The 18,089-nt window shown below is 42.7% G+C and overlaps 1 protein-coding gene across 1 annotated transcript; it reads right to left on the reverse strand.

The window, feature by feature from the left end:
- Window positions 1-3,271: 3,271 nt before the first annotated feature.
- On the reverse strand, window positions 3,272-14,307 carry LOC138150028 (antigen peptide transporter 1-like). The gene is made up of 12 exons (XM_069073380.1): window positions 14,137-14,307; window positions 13,588-13,683; window positions 12,961-13,075; window positions 12,667-12,797; window positions 11,578-11,783; window positions 10,171-10,368; window positions 9,414-9,542; window positions 9,077-9,265; window positions 8,396-8,569; window positions 8,009-8,171; window positions 6,677-6,813; window positions 3,272-4,060 (listed from the first exon to the last, which is right to left on the reverse strand). Exons 1-12 carry the CDS (start codon window positions 14,147-14,149, stop codon window positions 3,845-3,847), a joined length of 1,767 nt encoding a protein of 588 aa, XP_068929481.1. The 5' UTR covers window positions 14,150-14,307; the 3' UTR covers window positions 3,272-3,844.
- Between the last annotated feature and the right edge of the window lie 3,782 nt (window positions 14,308-18,089).

The following is an 18,089-nucleotide window of genomic DNA, read 5'->3' on the forward strand; positions in this document are numbered from 1 at the left end:
GTGACACCCCTCCCCTTCCAGGTTCGAAGATCTTTCCATTTCTCCACACTGCCTTTTCCTTAAGCCTCAGGAGTTGGAGCTGTTTCAGGAGTGTTCTCGCCATCACTCTCATAGGGAGAAATAAAGAGGCAAAGAATTCCCCTAATATTTGGTGATGATGGAGGGGAAGATGAGGAGCTAAAGGAAATGAGGCGCAGCACCCTCTCTTTAGAAAACCTCCAAATGCCACCCATTCTCTCCTTCCGTCCTCATCTTCCCCCTATCCTCCCCCCGCCCCTCCTCGTCCCAGGAGTCTCTGACTGTCCAGCTCTGGAAGGATTTTTCGGTGTCGGATCTGAAGAGATCAAGGCTAAAGCCTCAGGGGTTTCTGCATGTTTTCATAGCTAGGACTTACCTATCAGAAGCAACAAGGCTTGAGCGGCAGTTGGGAAGACTCTCGCTTCCTGCTCCAGGGATCTGAGTTGCTACTTTCCTGGGCTCCTTCCCCAGTTCTAGATGCCCCGCCTCCCTTTCCCCTTCTGTGCAAGCCTCAGAGCGATAGAAGTGCTCCGACAGTTTAAATTTAGCTCCGCTGCTACTGATCTTCAAGGGTCACAAGTCCTTGTACTGAGTTCTCTTTACAGGGAGCGCTGGAAACCCCTAAGCCAAGCCTTCCAAAATTTTGTAATTGAAACAATCTATTCATTTCTTGGCCTCCTGCCTTGTATGTCACCTCTGCAAGGGCGTTGTGTGACCTCAACTGTGAGGTATTGAATTTAAAGTGAATTAAAAGGAACAGAGCTTGGAGAAGTATGCAAATCAAGACCAGGAATCTTAGAGTGAAGCCGGGAGCCCTGAACAAAGTCTCACCGCCATAACTTACTCAACCTATATGAAGAAACTCGTTAGAAATGTCTTCAAAGTGTTTAGATTTTTTTTTAAGTGTTGATTTTTCTAGCAGTTTTGCTCATTGAATGCTCAATTCATTAATCTATTCTCTCCTTTGTTGAAGGTGTTTGGAATAATAATTTTTCCTCTATGGATTGCTTTAGGTGCATTCCAAAAAATAATCTTTGTGTTGTCTCATTGTTTGGGGCAGCTAGGAGGGTCAGTGGATTGGGTCTGGAATCAGGAAGACATCTCCTGGAATTCTAATCTGGTCTCAGACACTAAATACTAGCTCTGCGACTCTGGGCAAATCACTCAACCCTGTTTATCTCAGTTTCCTCATCTATAAAATGAGCTGGAAAAGGAAATGGCAAACCATTCCAGTATCTTTGCCAAGAAAACCACAAATTGAGCCATGAAGAGTCCAAAGGTGCTGAACAATCTTATTTTCTTTGATGAAATTATCTATTATTTCTATGATTTGTTTCTTGACCTCAAGATATTGTGATAATTTATTTAATCTCCAATTAATATATAATAGCAAAACATATGCCCCAAAATAACCAAAAGCCAACAAGAACAACAGCAAAAACCCTGGGAAATAAATCAATATACATCTATTGCAGGAATGACTGTCATGATTTGTGAACATAAAATGACTGTCATAATTTGTGCCATAAAAACGATAGACATTTTTAGAAGAAACTGGGAACACCTTTGAAATGATGCAAAGCAAACTGAGCCCAAATAGGAGTTTAAATAATATTTTATCTCCCCCATCTCATATCAAGAAAACTTTTTAGAATTCATTTTTAACAAGATTTTGAGTTCCCAATTTTTCTTCCCTCTTCTGAAAATGGTAGGCGGTTTCATATTGTTTATACATGTGCTATCATATAAAACATATTTTCCTATTTTTCCACAGTTGGGGAAGAAGAAACAGATCAAAAGGAAATAAAACCATGAGAAAGAATAAAATAAGTAAAAAACAAATGCTTTGATCTGTATTCAGAGTCCATCAGTTCTTTATCTTGATAGCAGCAACAACAAATAGGAGAATTATACAAAATTTATACAAAAAACAACATTAAAGAGAAAAACAGCTTTGAAAGGCTTTAGAATTCTAATGGATGTAATGACAAATCAATAAACATGTATTAAATGCCCACTATGTGACAGGCACTATGCTAAGTGCTAGGGGTACAAAACGGGGGGGGGGGGTGCTCTGCCCTCAAGGAGGTCTCAATCTAATCTAATATAAAGAGGATTCCAGGAAACTGAAGATGAAATGTATCACCAACTTCTTGGCACACCCAGTCTCAGACACTTATCAGTTGTGTGACCTTGAGCAAGTTACTTAACCTCTATTTGCCTCAGTTTCTCATCTGTAAAATAAGGATAAACTGGGAGAAGGAAATGGCAAACCACTCCAATATCTTTCCCAAGAAAATCCCAGGGACATTGTCCATGGGGTATGAAGAGTTGGACAAGACTCAAGAACCAAACAACAACAACTATATATATATAGCAATGAGCTATGTTGAGGATATGGAGAAAAAACAAAAACAGATGAGAGTCACTGAACCCAGAAAAAGTAGGAAAAAGAGCCTAGAACAGAAATGGGGGACCCTCAAGCTTAGAGGCAAGACAAGACTGATGACCCAGCAAAGGAAATTCAGGGGGGGAAAAGGTTAGATAGGTAGGAGGAGAACTAGGAAAAAACAATGTCATGAAAACAGAGATGAGATTATGTATCTAGGAGGAACCTGTCAACAGTGTCAAAAACAGAAAATTCAAGAAAATTGAGAACTGAGAAAAATTTCTTGGTGTTAGTCATCAAAAGATCTTCATTATTCTTGGAGAGAACAGATTCAGAGAAATGAGTGGGGACAGAAACTAAATGACATGAAATTGAGAAGGGAGGAACAGGGGAGGAAATGGAGTCAGTGAGTGTAGAAGATTTTTTATAGGAATTTGGACATTAAGTGGAGGAGAACAGCTTTGGGGGATGGCAGAATTTAAGGAATGGGGGAGATCTATGTTTATTTCTAGATAGCAGAAAAGACACTGATAGGTATAGATGGAAATGAAAAAGAGGAAGGGAGCTCAGAGGGTCTAAGTGACTTGCCCAATGTTGCACAAATGGATAATAACAAAATTTGAATCCCCAAATCTTCTGACGCCAACTATGTACTTCTAGACACACTTTTTTAGGTGACCAAGAGTAAGAAGACAAGAAAAGCTGAGTTTGGGGGATTCTAGTACTTAGTTGGCATAGCATCTAGGAGGAGAATTGCAGAAGCCCTAAGCTATTGCAACTGGAAAAACAGAGAAAACACACAACTCAAGAAAATATCAATTTTATTTCAAAACCAAGAATTTTCACAATACTTCTGTGTCAGCTGAATGGAGAAATGATACTCCACACCCCTATCATCACTTTGTATATAGAGACACTCCAGTAAACCTCTTTGGTAACTTCAACTCAAAGACCTTGAACTCTGGCTCTATGAAATATGACTGATAACTACATTGTTATGTAGCCTTTATAAGTTCTAGAACTAGACAGTAAAAAAAAAAATTATACTCTCCTTGGGGACAGGGGAGACAGTTTCTGTATTCATATCTTTAATGCCTAGAACAGTGCTGGTATATAGTCGGTGCTTAATAAATGCTTTCTGAAAGAATGAATGAATTCCCACTGTCATTCCCATTAAGAACTTCTTTGCCTTCCCCTCCACTATTATTTTCAATTTAAAAGAGGAGCCTGTACTAGAAAACCTTAAACCAAAGGAATTAATGTTGATGAAAGAAATATAATTAGTAGGAGTATAACTGTGGTGTGGAAAACCTTTCTGGAACTGCTAAATCATATCATGTGTCAAAAAGAGTGTGAAATTCTTCCTCTGTCCTTCCAGTTTTGGGGGATGAGAGAAGAGCTGTAACTTCCACCATAAGGGGAATTTGAGTATGTTGCTTATTCCTGAGGGGCTGATTTTCCACCTGTGGTCTCCACAATGGTCCAGTATCGCCCCCCTTGCTCCATGAGCTGCCTGTGGGTCCCACTCTCCTGAATGACCCCCTCCTCCAGGAAGAGTATGTGGTCAGCCCTTTCCACAGATCTAAGACACTGGGTGATGAATAGCACTGCTTGAGAGACCCTCCTGGGGGAGTCATACATGAGCTGCTCTACCTGTAGGAAGAATGCACAGATGCTGTTACCTGGCCTGATGCACAAACCATAGCATTAATGTCATTGACATCAACAGTCTCATCCATAGTGACCCCTTACTGTCCTCCCCATCCCAAAGAAGTGGTGTAAGTATCCAATGAACTCCACCAAGGAATATTATAGCCAAATTCCAGAATTATCAGGTCAAAAAGAAAATGCTACAAGCAGTCAGAAAGAAACAATTTAAATATCATAGAACAGCAGTCAGTATTATTTAGGATTAGAGGGGGTGGAACACAATATTCCCTAAGGCAAAGAGCTTGGATTACAACAAAGGATCAACTACCCAGTGAAGCTGAGCATAGTCTTTCTGGGGAGGAGATGGATCTTCAGTGAAACAGGGGACTTCCAAACCTTCCGGATGAAAAGACCAGAACTGAACAGAAAATTCGATCTTCAAGTACAAGACTCAAGAAAGGTATAAAAAGGTAAACAGGAAAGAAAAAAAGCACAATAACATGTTATTTTTAGGGGCTACAGAGAGAAGATGACACTTGTAACTCTTGAGAACTGTGTTGTTATTACACCATTTAAAAGAAGGCATAGGTATAAGTTAACTTTGAAGTGATGATAAAAAAAAATCTAATTAAGTGGTGAAAAGGGATTGTGCTGGGAGAAGAGGAAAGGAGGAGGCAGGGAAGAGTAAATTATATCACATGAAAAGACACAAAAACCTGTTACAGTAGAGGGAAAGAAGGGAGGCAGACAAGCATTATTTCAACCTTATGGTCATCAGATCTGGCTCAAAGAGGAATATATAATCAGTTAGGTATAAAAATACAACTTACCCTATAGGAAGTGTGAGGGGAAAGAATAAAGAAAAGAGAGGAGGTGGAAAGAAGAGAGGGAAGAAGTAGTAAGGGTAACAGGGGAGAAAAGGGAGGAGACTGATAGAAGAGAGGGCAGACTGGGGAGGTGGTGGTCAAAAGCAAAACTCTAGTGAGGATGGAAAGGGAGAAGGGAGAGAGAAAAGCATAAAATGGGAGTGGAAATTGAATGGAGAGAAAAACACAGATAGTAATCATAACCAAGCATGTGAGCTCTCCCACAAAACAGAAGCAGATAGCAGAAAGGATTAAGAACCATAATCCTATAATACCTTGTTTACAAGAAACACATTTGAAGCAGAGGGATACACACAGAATAAAGGGAAAAGACTGGAGCAGAATATATTATGTTTCAACAGAAGTTAAAAAAAATAGAAGTAGCGATCCTAACATTAAACTGAAAAATATTTGTACAAACAAAGCCAATGCACCCAAGATTAGAAAGGAAGAAGAAACCTGGGAAACAATTTTTACAACCAGTGTCTCTGATAAGAGTCTCATTTCCAAAATATACAGAGAACTGAGTAGAATTTATAAGAATACTAGTCATTCCCCCATGGATAAATGGTCACAGGCTATAAAGAGGAGTTTCCAGAGGAAAAAGTTAAAGCTATCCATGATCAATTGAAAAATGCTCTATATCACTATTGATTAGAAAGATGCAAATCAAAATGACTCTGAGGTACCACATCACACCTATCAGATTTGCTAATATTTTTGTTGGTGGAGCTGTGAGCCAATTCAGTCATTCTGGAGAGTAATTTGAAACTATGCCCAAAGGGCTACAAAATTGTACATACCCTTTGATTCAGCAATACCACTTCTAGGTCTGTATCCCAAAGAGATCATAAAAATAGGGAAATAACCCATATATCCAAAAATATTTACAGCAGTTCTTTTTGTAGTACCAAAGAATTGGAAATTGAGGGGATGTCCATCAGTTGCAGAATGGCTAAACAAGTTGTGGTATATGAATGCAATGGAATAATATTGTGCTATAAGAAATAATAAGCAGGTGAAATTCAGAAAAACCTGAAAGACTTATATGAATTGATGCTGAGTAAAATGTTGACACTGAGTGAACCAGAAGAGCACTGTACACATTGAGTTCATTATGCAATGACTGATCTTGAAAGACTTAGCTCTTCTTAGCAATACAAGGATCTAAGACAAATCCAAAAGACTCATGTTGGAAAATGCTACCCACATCCAGAGCAAGAACTCAAGACTCTGAATGCAGATGAAAGCATACTATTCTCTTTTTCTTTGTTGTTTTGTTTTGTTTCTTCTTTCTCGTGGTTCCTCCCATAAGTTCTAATTCATCATGACTAATGTGAGTATATGTTTAATATGAATGTATAAGTAGAGCCTATATCAGATTGCATGTTGTCTTGGGGAGGGGGAAGGAGAAGGTAAGGTACAACTCACAAACTCCTAATCTCATAGAAGTGAATGTTGACAACTAAAAATAAATAAGTTAATATGTTTCAAAAATGAAAAAAAAAACAATCCAATGAGCTCTAGGGAAAGAATACTACACCCAGTATATCCCTAAGGATAATTCTCTGATTAACCAAGACTTTTTGGTGGCAATGGGAAAAAAAAGAAGTCAAATTTAAGGATTTTATCTAGAAAAATGTTTAGGCTTCCTCAAATAGAAAATCCTTTGGGCACATCAGGAAACAATCAAGGTTGCCTTCATTTTTAATGATTTAGGAGTGAGGGAGGGTTGGAGAGGTTGATTTCTCACCCATAACTGGTTGTCTGTATCCAGAGCACTGGTGGCATCATCTAAAATGAGGACCCGAGGGTTCCGGATCAGTGCCCGAGCTAGTGCCACTGCCTGCCGCTGACCACCTGATAGCTGGCTCCCAGACTCTCCTATCTCTGGAGAGAGAACCAGATGTATTGAGAGCAAGACCATTACAGCCACCATAAAATATATGCTTTCTCCCTTGGACTAAAGGGGATATATAGGGCTGAAACTAGTTCCTCAATACAGTGGTGGGATGATAAACATTCTGTGAGAGTTCATGGAAACCAAGGAATGAGATTCCAAAGGCCTTAATCCACCCATCTTTGTAACTCCCACCCTAGAAGGTATAAGTCTAAACTGTCTAGCTTCTTGAATCAGAGGGAGCAAACTCACCTAGCCCACTATATCTAGTTAGTCCATACAGTTATCCATGTGGATATCTTGCAATGGGACCTGCCACTGCACCTGTACACTTGTGTTCCCTTTACACCTCTTGCTTTGGGCACAGGCATCACATCAATAGTACCATTGCTTCTGAAAAGGACAGTTCTATGGATTACTCATCATCCCTATGATTCTACAGACTAAAAGCCTTTTCCTTGGCTGTTGCTCACCTATGTGTGTTGCCTTCCTTTATTAAAATGTAAGCTAGTTGGGGGCAGAGACTTGGTATTTTTTTCCCCAGCACTTAGCACAGGCTTGACACACAGTAAGCACTTAATAACAATAAGTAACATTTATATAGTACATACTAAGTACCAGGCACTATGCTAAGCATTTTTCAATTATTATTTCATTTGATTTCCCAACAACTCTGAGAGGTAGGTGTTATTATTATCTCCACTTCACAGATGAGGAAACTGAAGCAAACAGAGGTTAGGTGACTTGCCTAGTGTCACTGATAGTAAGGGTATAAGACTGGAAGATAGCATAGTGGGTAGAGGTTAGGCATGGAGTCAAGAAGACCTGAGTTCAAATAAGGACTCAAACACTTAACTAGCTGTGTATTCCTGGCAAGCCTGCCTCAGTTTCCTCAATAGCAAAAATGGATATGATAATAGCAGCTACCTTCCAGGGTTGTTGTAAAGATCAAATGAGATAACAGTTGTAAAGCATGTAGCACAGTGTTTGGCACACAGTAGGCCCTTAGTCAATGATTACTCTTTCTTCCTTGTTCCCTTCCTGTAGTATTGATTAAATATTTTTCATTGATTCATTCATTCCTTGTCTACCTGTAGTATAAGGGTGAGTTAAAGATGACATATAAGGACCCAGAAATAGATGGTGAAGGAATTTGTCTACTTAGTGTGTGAATATTCCCAGTACCTGTGTAGTAGCCCTGGGGCAACTGAGAGATAAAACTGTGAGCTCCAGCCTCCTTGGCAGCCTCCATAACCTCCTCCAGGTCTGGCTTCCATCCCAACCCATAGGCTATGTTTTCATATAGATTCCGTCCAAACAGCTGTGGCTCTTGTGACACTGCAGCCACCTGGGATAAGCCAGGGAAGGGAAATTCAGGAAGAGAGGGAACAAAGGTCAAGGCTTAGGTATTTCCATTCCTCAGTATAAATTCCTCATCTCTATTACAGCCACCAACAAGGATGCTACTGGGCTAGGGCCAGGAACTCTGTCTTCCCTTCTTTCTCCTCTTCATTCCTTCATTGATCTATTCTCCCAAGGGTGCTCTGACCCAGGTGATCCTCCCATCCTCACCTGTGAGTGCAGATATCGGTGTTGGTATTGGGGCAGTGGCTTTCCATCCAGCAGCAGCTGGCCCTTTGTGGGCTGATACAGATTCTGCAGCAATGCACTCACTGAGCTCTTCCCAGACCCATTTGGCCCCACTAGGGCTGTCACCTTCCCAGGGTACATAGTAAATGTCACTCCCTAAAAGAGCAAGAAAGAGAAGGCATCAGGGGAGAGATAGAGAGACCCTCTCCACTGGTCAAGTGGGTACACATACACCACCACCACCACACACAAATATGTACATATATTCAGGGAAATCCTCACATCATGAGACAGGGCTAATATAATTATTGCATTAAAGTGAAGAGAAAAGAGAATGGAGAATTGAAGAGAGTTGAGAGGGAAAAAAGGACCTCAGTTCCCACTGAAAGAGTAGGGGGAAAATGGGTTTACCTCTGAGAGAGAGTGTTTTTTTTATAGCTCCCTTGAGACATCCTAGGTGATTTGTGAGTTTGGAATGACCCTGAAGGTGGGTTCTGTACAATCCTTTCTCTTTCTTGTGTGGAAAGATTGGGGGAGGTTAAGTAAAAGCATCTCAACCACCCAGGGAAGAGGAGAGATGAGTTGAGAGAGGGTAATATCTGAGAGGGCATCTGATGGGCTTGGAATGAGAAGAAGTGGAGTGCAAGAGGGAGGAGGTGATACCTGTAGGACCAAGACATCTGGCCGGGTAGGGTAAGCAAAGAAGACATCTTGGAACTCTACAAGGCCATGGAGGGTAGGAGGTGCCAGGGGACCACTGGAAGGGCATTGAGGTATTCTATATAAGTACTCAAAAATCTTCTCTGAGTATCCCACAGTCTTCTGTACACTGGGAATGATGGAGAGAAATACCTGAAGGAAGAGAGATGATCCATGAAAAGGATGAGGGAATACCATGTGTTGTCTGGGATATCTGCCAGAGGAGCTGGAAACAGAATGCTGAAAGTGATGAGAGAAGAGGAATAAAGAGCAATGGTCAATGGGGGGGTGGGGGTCTCACCTCAACAGCAGTGGTAAACTGGATCTGGTAGAGGACAAAGGTGACAAGGTCTCCTCTACTCACATCCTTATGGGTCACCATCTTTCCCCCCAAGTATAGAATTCCCACCTTCAGGAGGAGTCCTAAAAACTGAGGATAGATCAGAGAGTTCAAGTTGGGTTAAGTAGCAGAGGATTATAAGCATAACTATGTCACATTCATGGAAATAATGGCATTGGAGCCTCAAATATAGTCACAGACTCACATCATTAAGTATCATAAAATACCTAGAGCCCTGGACACCTAAGGGCAGCATTTCCCCATTTCCATGCAAAAGCAACAGGAACAAGAACATATGTGGGGTCTAGCAGAGGAACTAAAGTCCCTCTATGAACTCATGTTACCCATGCCCAATGAACAAAATATATGTTCCCTTATCCCCAAGACTCCCCTCCATGCACTGTTGTGCTTAAGAAGTCCCAAGAAAAGGAGATGCAAGATGCAGGAACCTTATAGTACCCCAAGGGGGCTGGGAAAGAAAGACCCCATAGTAGAAAGTCAAGTTATCTCCCCAAAAAGGAGGTGATGCTCTGGAATCCCTTGATGAAGGCAACTATCTAGAACTTCATATAAGGGGAAAAACTATGAGATCAATCATGAGAACAGATGTTTTACCTCAGGGTCTTAAAATAGAAAATTCAGCCCAGTAGTCCCTGGATAGGGACTGTGTCTATAAGTTCTAGATTAGGAAGTAGGTTCTCTATCCTCAGATACTTACATTGGTGGTCCAGATGTTCAAAGTATAGGCCAGTGCCAACTTCTGGTGAAGTTTCTGTGTCTTCTGGAGTTGATGGGCAAACTTCCGTGCTTCTCCTTTCTCATTGGCAAAGCTTCTGACTGTGGACATAGCACACAGTGCCTCCATAGCCACCTGGCTTGATTCTGCCAGGGATGTCTGCACTTGGACCACCAGGGACTGTGGGGACAAAGGGCAGCAACACAGTGTTGGGCAAAGAGGATTTTATTAGTACATCTTCATGTTTCTATGAAACTGGTGGTGCAAAATAATAGGGAAGGTGGTCCTGTGGGTTTGAGCACTCTCTATGTTCCCAGTCCACAGAAGGAGACAATGTTAGGGTAGTTGGACATTTCTCCAGGGCTCTGATAGATAAGGGAGGCAGTATAAGAAGACAGTGCTTGGGGAGTTAGGAAGTGTGAATTCCAGTGTAAGCTCTGCTACCAACTGGTTAGTCATGAGATTTGACAAGTCATTTATGTTCTCTGGTCTTCACTTTCCTTATCTGAAAAATAGAAATAACACTTGCAGTAACTAACTCCTAGCTAGGAAATAAGGGAGCTTTGTAATCTCTAAAGTACTCTTTATATGTCATTAACAATAGTATTACATGACATACTAGTTGGTATAGTAGATAGAAAATTGAATTTGGAGGTAATGAGACCTGAATTCAAATCATCCCTTAGACACAGCAGTGTGGCCCTGGGCAAATAATTTAACCTTTCCCAACCTCAGTTTCCTCATCTATAAATTGGGGATAATAATAGCCCCTACCTCTCAGGGATAATGTAAGGATCAAATAAGATAACATAGCTAAAGTGCTTTACAAATGCTAAAGCACTTTGTGAATGTTAGAAAATGTTATTATCATCATTATTATTGCCATTACTACTGATGTTGTTGTTTTTGCTATCCTCTGATGTAAGAACATAGCACATAGAGACACCAGTACCAGAGTCACAGAGTACGAAGACTCAGGGGAAGAGTGAAAGCAGAAGGAAGGGATATACCAATCCACTTAGGAACTTTGGAACATAGGGATTCCAGAATTAGGGTATTGAGAAAAGAAAGAAGCATAGAGAGAAAGGGAAAGCATCCTAGAAAGGGCCATAGAAAATTGGTATAATAAGAGGACATAGTGAAGAAAATGGCTAGAGAGTGACCTAAAGACAGAGGTTATGGTAGAAAAGGGCCAGAGTTGGGACAAAAGAACCATCAGGGTTACAAGGCAAAGATAATACACCTTGTAGTCTTTCTCAGTATAGGGGGCAAAGGAGGGTCAGAGGAACTATGATTGTCAAAGCTAAGTGCACAGAACAGACTGGGACACATTAAAGCATAGCAAAAATTGGGGAGAGATGCTAGAGAAGAGAGGTTCCGTAGACTTACCTGTTGCCACTTGCCCAGCTCCTTGGGCAGGAAGACTAGCACAGGCAAAGCAATGAGTGTGACTAGGGTGAGGGTAGGGGATGCCCAGAGCATAAATCCCAGCAGACACAGTCCTCGAAACAAGTACCACAAAAACAGGCTTAGTGTTACACTCAGGGAACCTCTCAGCATGGCTGTGTCATCTGACACCCGAGAAGTGATAGTACCTAAGGAGGAGGAGGAAAACTTAAGGGTATGGCAAGAGTTGGGGGTCTGTAGTAGTTGGAAGGGAAAATTAAAACATGAAGAGAGGCTGAGGAAGATAGGAAAGTGTCTGGAAAAATTTTCAAATAAGGGTAAGGGCTCATTAGTTTAGCCACTGCCTAAAAGCCCCTTTCTGGGGCCCCAAGAAGAATGGAGAGGGGTGTGTGAGGTTGGGTGCTGGAGCAAGATCACAACTGCAAAGTTCCCCTTGGAGATCTAGTGATGCCTGTTGTACACAACAGCATGGAGCCAGAGGACCAAGAGTACACATTCTAAACCTGACTGGTTATTGGGATTATATTGGGACATTGCAAGAATCATAGGAGGAAAATTTTGCTGGTTCTGAGAATAAATGGAATGTGTCCACTATGCTATGTTGCCCTTTATTTAGAGGACCACAGCACTGCTCCTGTCTCCAGAAATCTTAAGGCTTCATCCAGCTCTATAGACTATTTTTACATATGTCCCATGGAGACAAGTTTTGTGTATGGTTTTTTCTTTGTTCCTTGGTGTGAACCTCTGAATCACCACATGATAATTGATTTGGACAGGACTTTAAGGTCAAGTATTGGGAGCAATTGATGAAGTCTCATCATTTAAAAGCTCCTTGAACTCACACAGATCTCACATTCAAATTCCTATAGTGAGTAGCCCCTCTTCATGCTATTAGACTATAAGCTCTGGAAGGGTGGGCACTGGGTCTTACCTAAATTTTCTATCTCCCTTAGTACCCAGCACAGCTCTCTGAATAAAGCTGGTGCTTAAGGAATGTTTGTTGCTTTTTCTTGTAAGGGAATAGATAGAAATGAGTGTAAGAATGTTTTGTGTGAGGGTACAAGAACTCACCTGTTTGGTTATGTTGAAAAAAGTCAGTTTCCTGGGACAGCACAGCCTGGAACACTTGCTCCTGAAGGTTGCTGTGGGCTCGGCCCATTGTATAATGATAAACTCCATTACCCAAGAACTCTAAGAAAGCACTGGGAAGAAATGAGAAAAAGGGAGAGGATTACTAGGAGGCTTAATATTTGGGGATGAGGGAATCTCCTGCTTTATCAACCTGCCCAGAGTGCAGCCCTAACTTCCAACTTCCTCAATTCCCTAGTTCCCCATTCTCTGAGTTTTCAAGCCCAGTTTCCAGACCTGGTTAGTGTGAGTATTGACATGAAAGTGATGTTGCGGGTGAAGATAGCAGCTGCTTCATCCTGCAGGATCCAGTCTGTGAAGCTACCAGTAAAGAATGGGATAGCCATCTCTCCTGGAGTGATGACGTAGCATCAGGGAGGAAGAGAGTGACAGTTAATCAACTAACAAAGATGCTTATTGGAGGTTTACTATATAAAACCTGGGGACTTCCAGCTGGACTACATCCCCATCTTCACTGGTACAAAGATAGAAAGACAATCCTTCATCTGAGGAGTCCCATTTATCACACCCCAATCCTCTCACTATTTCCACAAATCATAGCATCTCCTATTTTAGGCACCTATGCGACTACACAGTCCAACCCCACATTTGAGACAGAAGTCCAGAGAGGTAAGACGAATTTACCAAAGTCATACAGCTTACGAAAAGCATTAGGTCATATGTCACCTGACTCCAAGGCAGTGGTGGTGGGAAGGCAAGACATCTAGATTTGGAGTCAGACGTCGTAGGTATGAAGTTCTGTGTCTGAACCTCTTTCCTGCCCTCTCCGCCCCGCCCCCTCACCACCCATAATCTTCAATTCTCCCAAATTTGCCCAGTCCCTTACATCCTCCCTCTCCTCACCTAGACAGGACAACAGGAGGAAGAACATCACTAGTGGGAAGCGACGCAGTTCTGGGCCTAGGAAGCCGAGAAGCCGGTGCATGATGGACCTCGAACCTGTGGGACCCCCCAGCACCCAAAGATTTCTAAGTTTCTGCCACAGGACAAGCACCGGCAATGTCAAGGCATAGCTAAGAGGGAAAGCGTCTATCCGGCTCCCCCAGTGCAGAGGCCCAGTCTCTCCTCCACTCGTTGGAGCCTCCCTCCCTTCCAGAGCCCTGAAACAGGCCAGCCCAGGCAGGGCCAACCCTAACGCTGCTGTCAGGTGCCCCAGCTCAGTCCTCCAGCTTTCAGTGCCGTCCCTTTGCTGGTTAGTGCTCCAACGTACCCCCAGCCACAACGTCCCCCAGAGGGCCAGACCAGCCACACAGAGACGGAGCAGCGGAGGCCCAGTGGGCAGGAGCAAGAGCAGGAGCTGAAGCAGGGCAGGACGGAGCAGCACCCAGTCCATGAGCAGAAAGAATAGCAGCGCCTGCAGCCACCCAGAAGAGTTTCCAGGGAATGAGAGACCTGAGAGATCCATAGCCAGCCATACACCGGGCGCTGTCCGTCGTCCTGAGCCCGGTTCCTCTGTGGATCCCTGCCCTTTGGCTAAAAGTCTGGGTCCTGGAATGCTGGTGTCTGTGTCCTAGCAGGTTCCTGGAAAGGAGTAGAAGTAGAGGAAGAGTAGGGTGGCGGCCAGTGTCTCAGATAACTGCAGGCAGGGAAATGTGCTAGGCTGCTCAGTAGTGAGAAGCGAAGCTGTTTTCAAAGGAAGAAATAGAAAGCTAACGCCGTTCCTTGGATCTCCCCCCCCCCCCACCCCAAGATGGTCTGAGGCTTTAAAATAAATGGGGAAAAGGAAGCCGCCTTGTCCCTCCCCTAACCTCACCTCTCCAACCTCAACCTCAAACTCCTCGCCCCCGCCCCTCGCCCCAGGTTCTCGACTCAGAAGAATCATTCCCTCCAAGTGGCCCTCGCACGGGCTGTAGCGTCACCTGTCTCCTAGCAGATCATCCCTAAACAGATTAGCAGCCGGACTGGACCGCAGTCCAATACTGCAGAGGCGCGCCCTAGAGGGAAGCGGAGCAAGGAGGGGCGGGACTGGCGCGCTACACCTGGTTAAGAAGCAGTGCTGGGGGCGAAGAGGGCCAAGGAAAGGCGCTGGCTGAATGTGGGACAGCTCTCATTTTGAGGATCTTCCCGGGGTCGAAGAAGTCCATGCTGGGGTAAGAGACTCGAAGAACAGCAAAGAAGGATGGAAAGGGGGTACGGCTTTGGAAATCCGGCATCACAGACTGAGCCGGAGAATACACGTGGAAGCAACCCTTCACCACCCTTCCTCAGTCAGCCCACGACAGGAAGAAAAGTCTCACTTTGGGAGTGGCAGTCTAGGGGTGTGGAGTAAGGATGAACTCTAAAGGCTGCCAGAGGAGGTCGAAGAGGGGCGTCCAGACTCCGCGGTAGAGGCCGGGGGAGAAGCGACTTCCAAGCTCTTTAGTTTTCTCTTCCCTGCTTATAAACCTCCCAGAGCCTTAACAAGAGGGAGCCACACCCTCTTTTCTGCCTCAACGGGCTCTAGAAGGAGACTTACTAAATTTCTTTCTAACACTATTTCAGATCTGGGGCTTTGCTCTCTCCAACACCAGCTATCCTGCCAAATTGGCACAGTGGGGAAACTTGGCAGGACTGGGCGGGATTTGAGGGGAGGAGAAAAAGAAGGTAGATTCCATGAAGGCGCCCCGTGGTTACTTGGAAAATGGGAGCTGGATAAGTGAAAACTTGGAGTGATAGAAAAGAATTTCTTAAGAATGATGAATTCATCACATATACTGCTTCCGGTAGTACCCATGGGGAAGAGGGATACCTATAGGGCCAAGTGGGGAAGTACATCTTATCTGCTGGTACCCCAGGTAAACCTCATCCAACCAAGTTCAGGTACGACCAAGCTAATCACATCACATAAGCCTACTTTAGGGACTTAGCCCACAAGCTGATTGCCTAAGGAAGATGGGGAGGAGTAAATAGAGAGGCAACAAGCAGACAACTGATCTGCATTTCAATACCACTACTCAAGGACTGAGGTAAGTACAGCTCTGTATCCCACCAAGGACCGAGAAATGTAGGGCTGCCTCATCACTCTTCATGATCGATTTAATTCAGCAGACAAATAATCAGCACCTGTACAGACCCTGATACACTGGGTGAAGTAATGAAGAAAGTCAAACATAGTCACTGCCTTTGTGGAGCTTGCAGTCTAATGGGGATAACACTGTACAACATCTGACATCTACACAGAAACTAGAGTTCTAAGGAGGAAATTAGGTGATACAGTGGGGGGGGGGGGGAATGGAGAAATTCCTTATATATAATTGGGGAGACTGAAGATAAAATGATCTTGCACTAATCATTTTATCTTCAGCCTTCCTTAGGCAATTTAGTAGCAGGCCTGAGATTGAACTCAGATCATCTGGATCATGATGGACAATTGGTAAATGTGTGGCTAAAGAACAAAGTATTTAAGGGACAATAGTATCAGATAAAATCAGGAAGGTAAATTATAGCCAGCTTGTGGAGTGGTCTGGTTTGAATAAGTCACAATAGGTTATTAGAAAAGTCTTTTGGAATATAGGGGTGGTGATTGTTATGTCTGGCAGCAAGTATAATAATAATGGATATTTACAAAACAGTCAGGCATAAGTATATAATATTCTAATTAGGTCCAGACCATAGACTCCAGCTTTTTTGGAACTCGAGATTTCTCTTCTAGCTGCAAGAGAAATCCATTTTCCTCCTTAACATAATCAGCTTAACTATATCACTTCAGTTGAAAAAAAAATGTCCTCATGGCTGAGCTCCTAAATATCCAACCCTCACTTTACAGAGATTACCATGAGCATCATCCAAACTTATTGGGGGGAGCCAAGCAACAATTGCCATTTAACAAATTCTCAGTCATCCCCTTAGTTACTACTGTACCATATCTAGATACAAACATCACACACTACAACTTTTTACACTGTAGATCACTTCAATATGGGAACAACCAGTTAATAGAACTGGTATAGTTTCTTCCCCAGGGGGATTTGGTGCCAAGAGCTGTGATGGTGACCAAATGGATGACCCCTCCACTGGAGCCATCCTTGCCCATGGCCATAGCAATAGCTAATGAGAGATTTGAACAAACAGGGGAAGAAACAATTTTGTCCTGATTCAAGACACTCTTGTCTATCTCTGCCAACTATTCTCAGTGCCCAAGGTATCCATCCCTTTGGGAAGTTTATCCCCCTTTTATTCTTGCACTCTCCCAAATGAACACTGTTATGGTTCTAATTTCCCCTCACCCCTTCTCCAAGGGATAGTAAACATTAGTAGTGAACGGCCGGCACACCTCAGGGGACATGTCTGGTTTATAGTATCAACACAGTCATAAATGTAGGTACCCCCAGAGCCCCCTATAGAAAAAGGTTATTGAATCAGCATCCATTTGGTCACCAACACAGCTCTTGGCACCAAACTGGAAATCACCCTGGGGAAGAAACTATCCCAGTTCTATGATGAATGTATACAGAGTCTGGTGTAGTCATTGGGAAGAGCTGAGAGGATTTGAAAGGAGGAGAAGACAATGTAGTATAGAGGCAGAAAAACCTGGGCTGAAACTCAAAAGAGTATAACTCTAAACCCTATTTTTCCATAATTTTGCTGTATTACTTTGGGCAAGCTACTTTCTCTGAGACTCAGTTTCTTCATTTATCACCAGGAGTTCACTTTTACGATCTCCAAGGTCTATAGGATCTCTAAGATTTACTCCTATTAGTCTATCAATCTGTTAATAGTCAAGGAAATGAAGAAAGTGGCACATTATCTATCTATCTATCTATCTATCTATCTATCTATCTATCTATCCATCTATCTATCATATATAGCCATAGTTCTGATAAGTTTCAAGTCTAATGGTGCTTGGGAAGACACAAGATAAATATGTATTACAAAGAATTTAAGTGTAGCTTCCAACTCCTTTGTTTCTGAAATAGCCATCAAACATTGGCTGTGGAAAAGACTTTAGAGATTAGCTTAATATTCCAATCCTTAGTCTTTTGCACAGTGACTAGCACATAATAGGCACTTAATAAGTATTTTTTGACTATTGATAATTCTGCAATGACATGGAGGTACAAAAGGGGTAGTAACTTGTCCAAAATTATACAATTGGTGTTACTTACCTCATGTTGTAAAATATATGAGTGCCAAATACTGAGAAATATCAATGAGGTTCTAAGAGGCAGTGTGAGCTAGTAAACAGAAGGCCACCATTGGCATCAGTATAGCCTTCATTCAGATCTCACCTCTAAGACATGCTAGTTATGATTCCTTGGACAAAGCATTTGACATTTCAGTTCCATTAGAAAATTTGCTAAATCTTTACAGAACAGCTGCTGATCTGTGTAAAGAGAGGGAGTTTCCTAGTCAGGACTCCGCATTCC

The sequence above is a fragment of the Petaurus breviceps genome, unplaced genomic scaffold (assembly GCF_028583685.1).
Source record: "Petaurus breviceps papuanus isolate PSGF00001 unplaced genomic scaffold, PetGlider_PUasm1.0 90865, whole genome shotgun sequence".
Classification (NCBI taxonomy): Eukaryota; Metazoa; Chordata; class Mammalia; order Diprotodontia; family Petauridae; genus Petaurus; species Petaurus breviceps.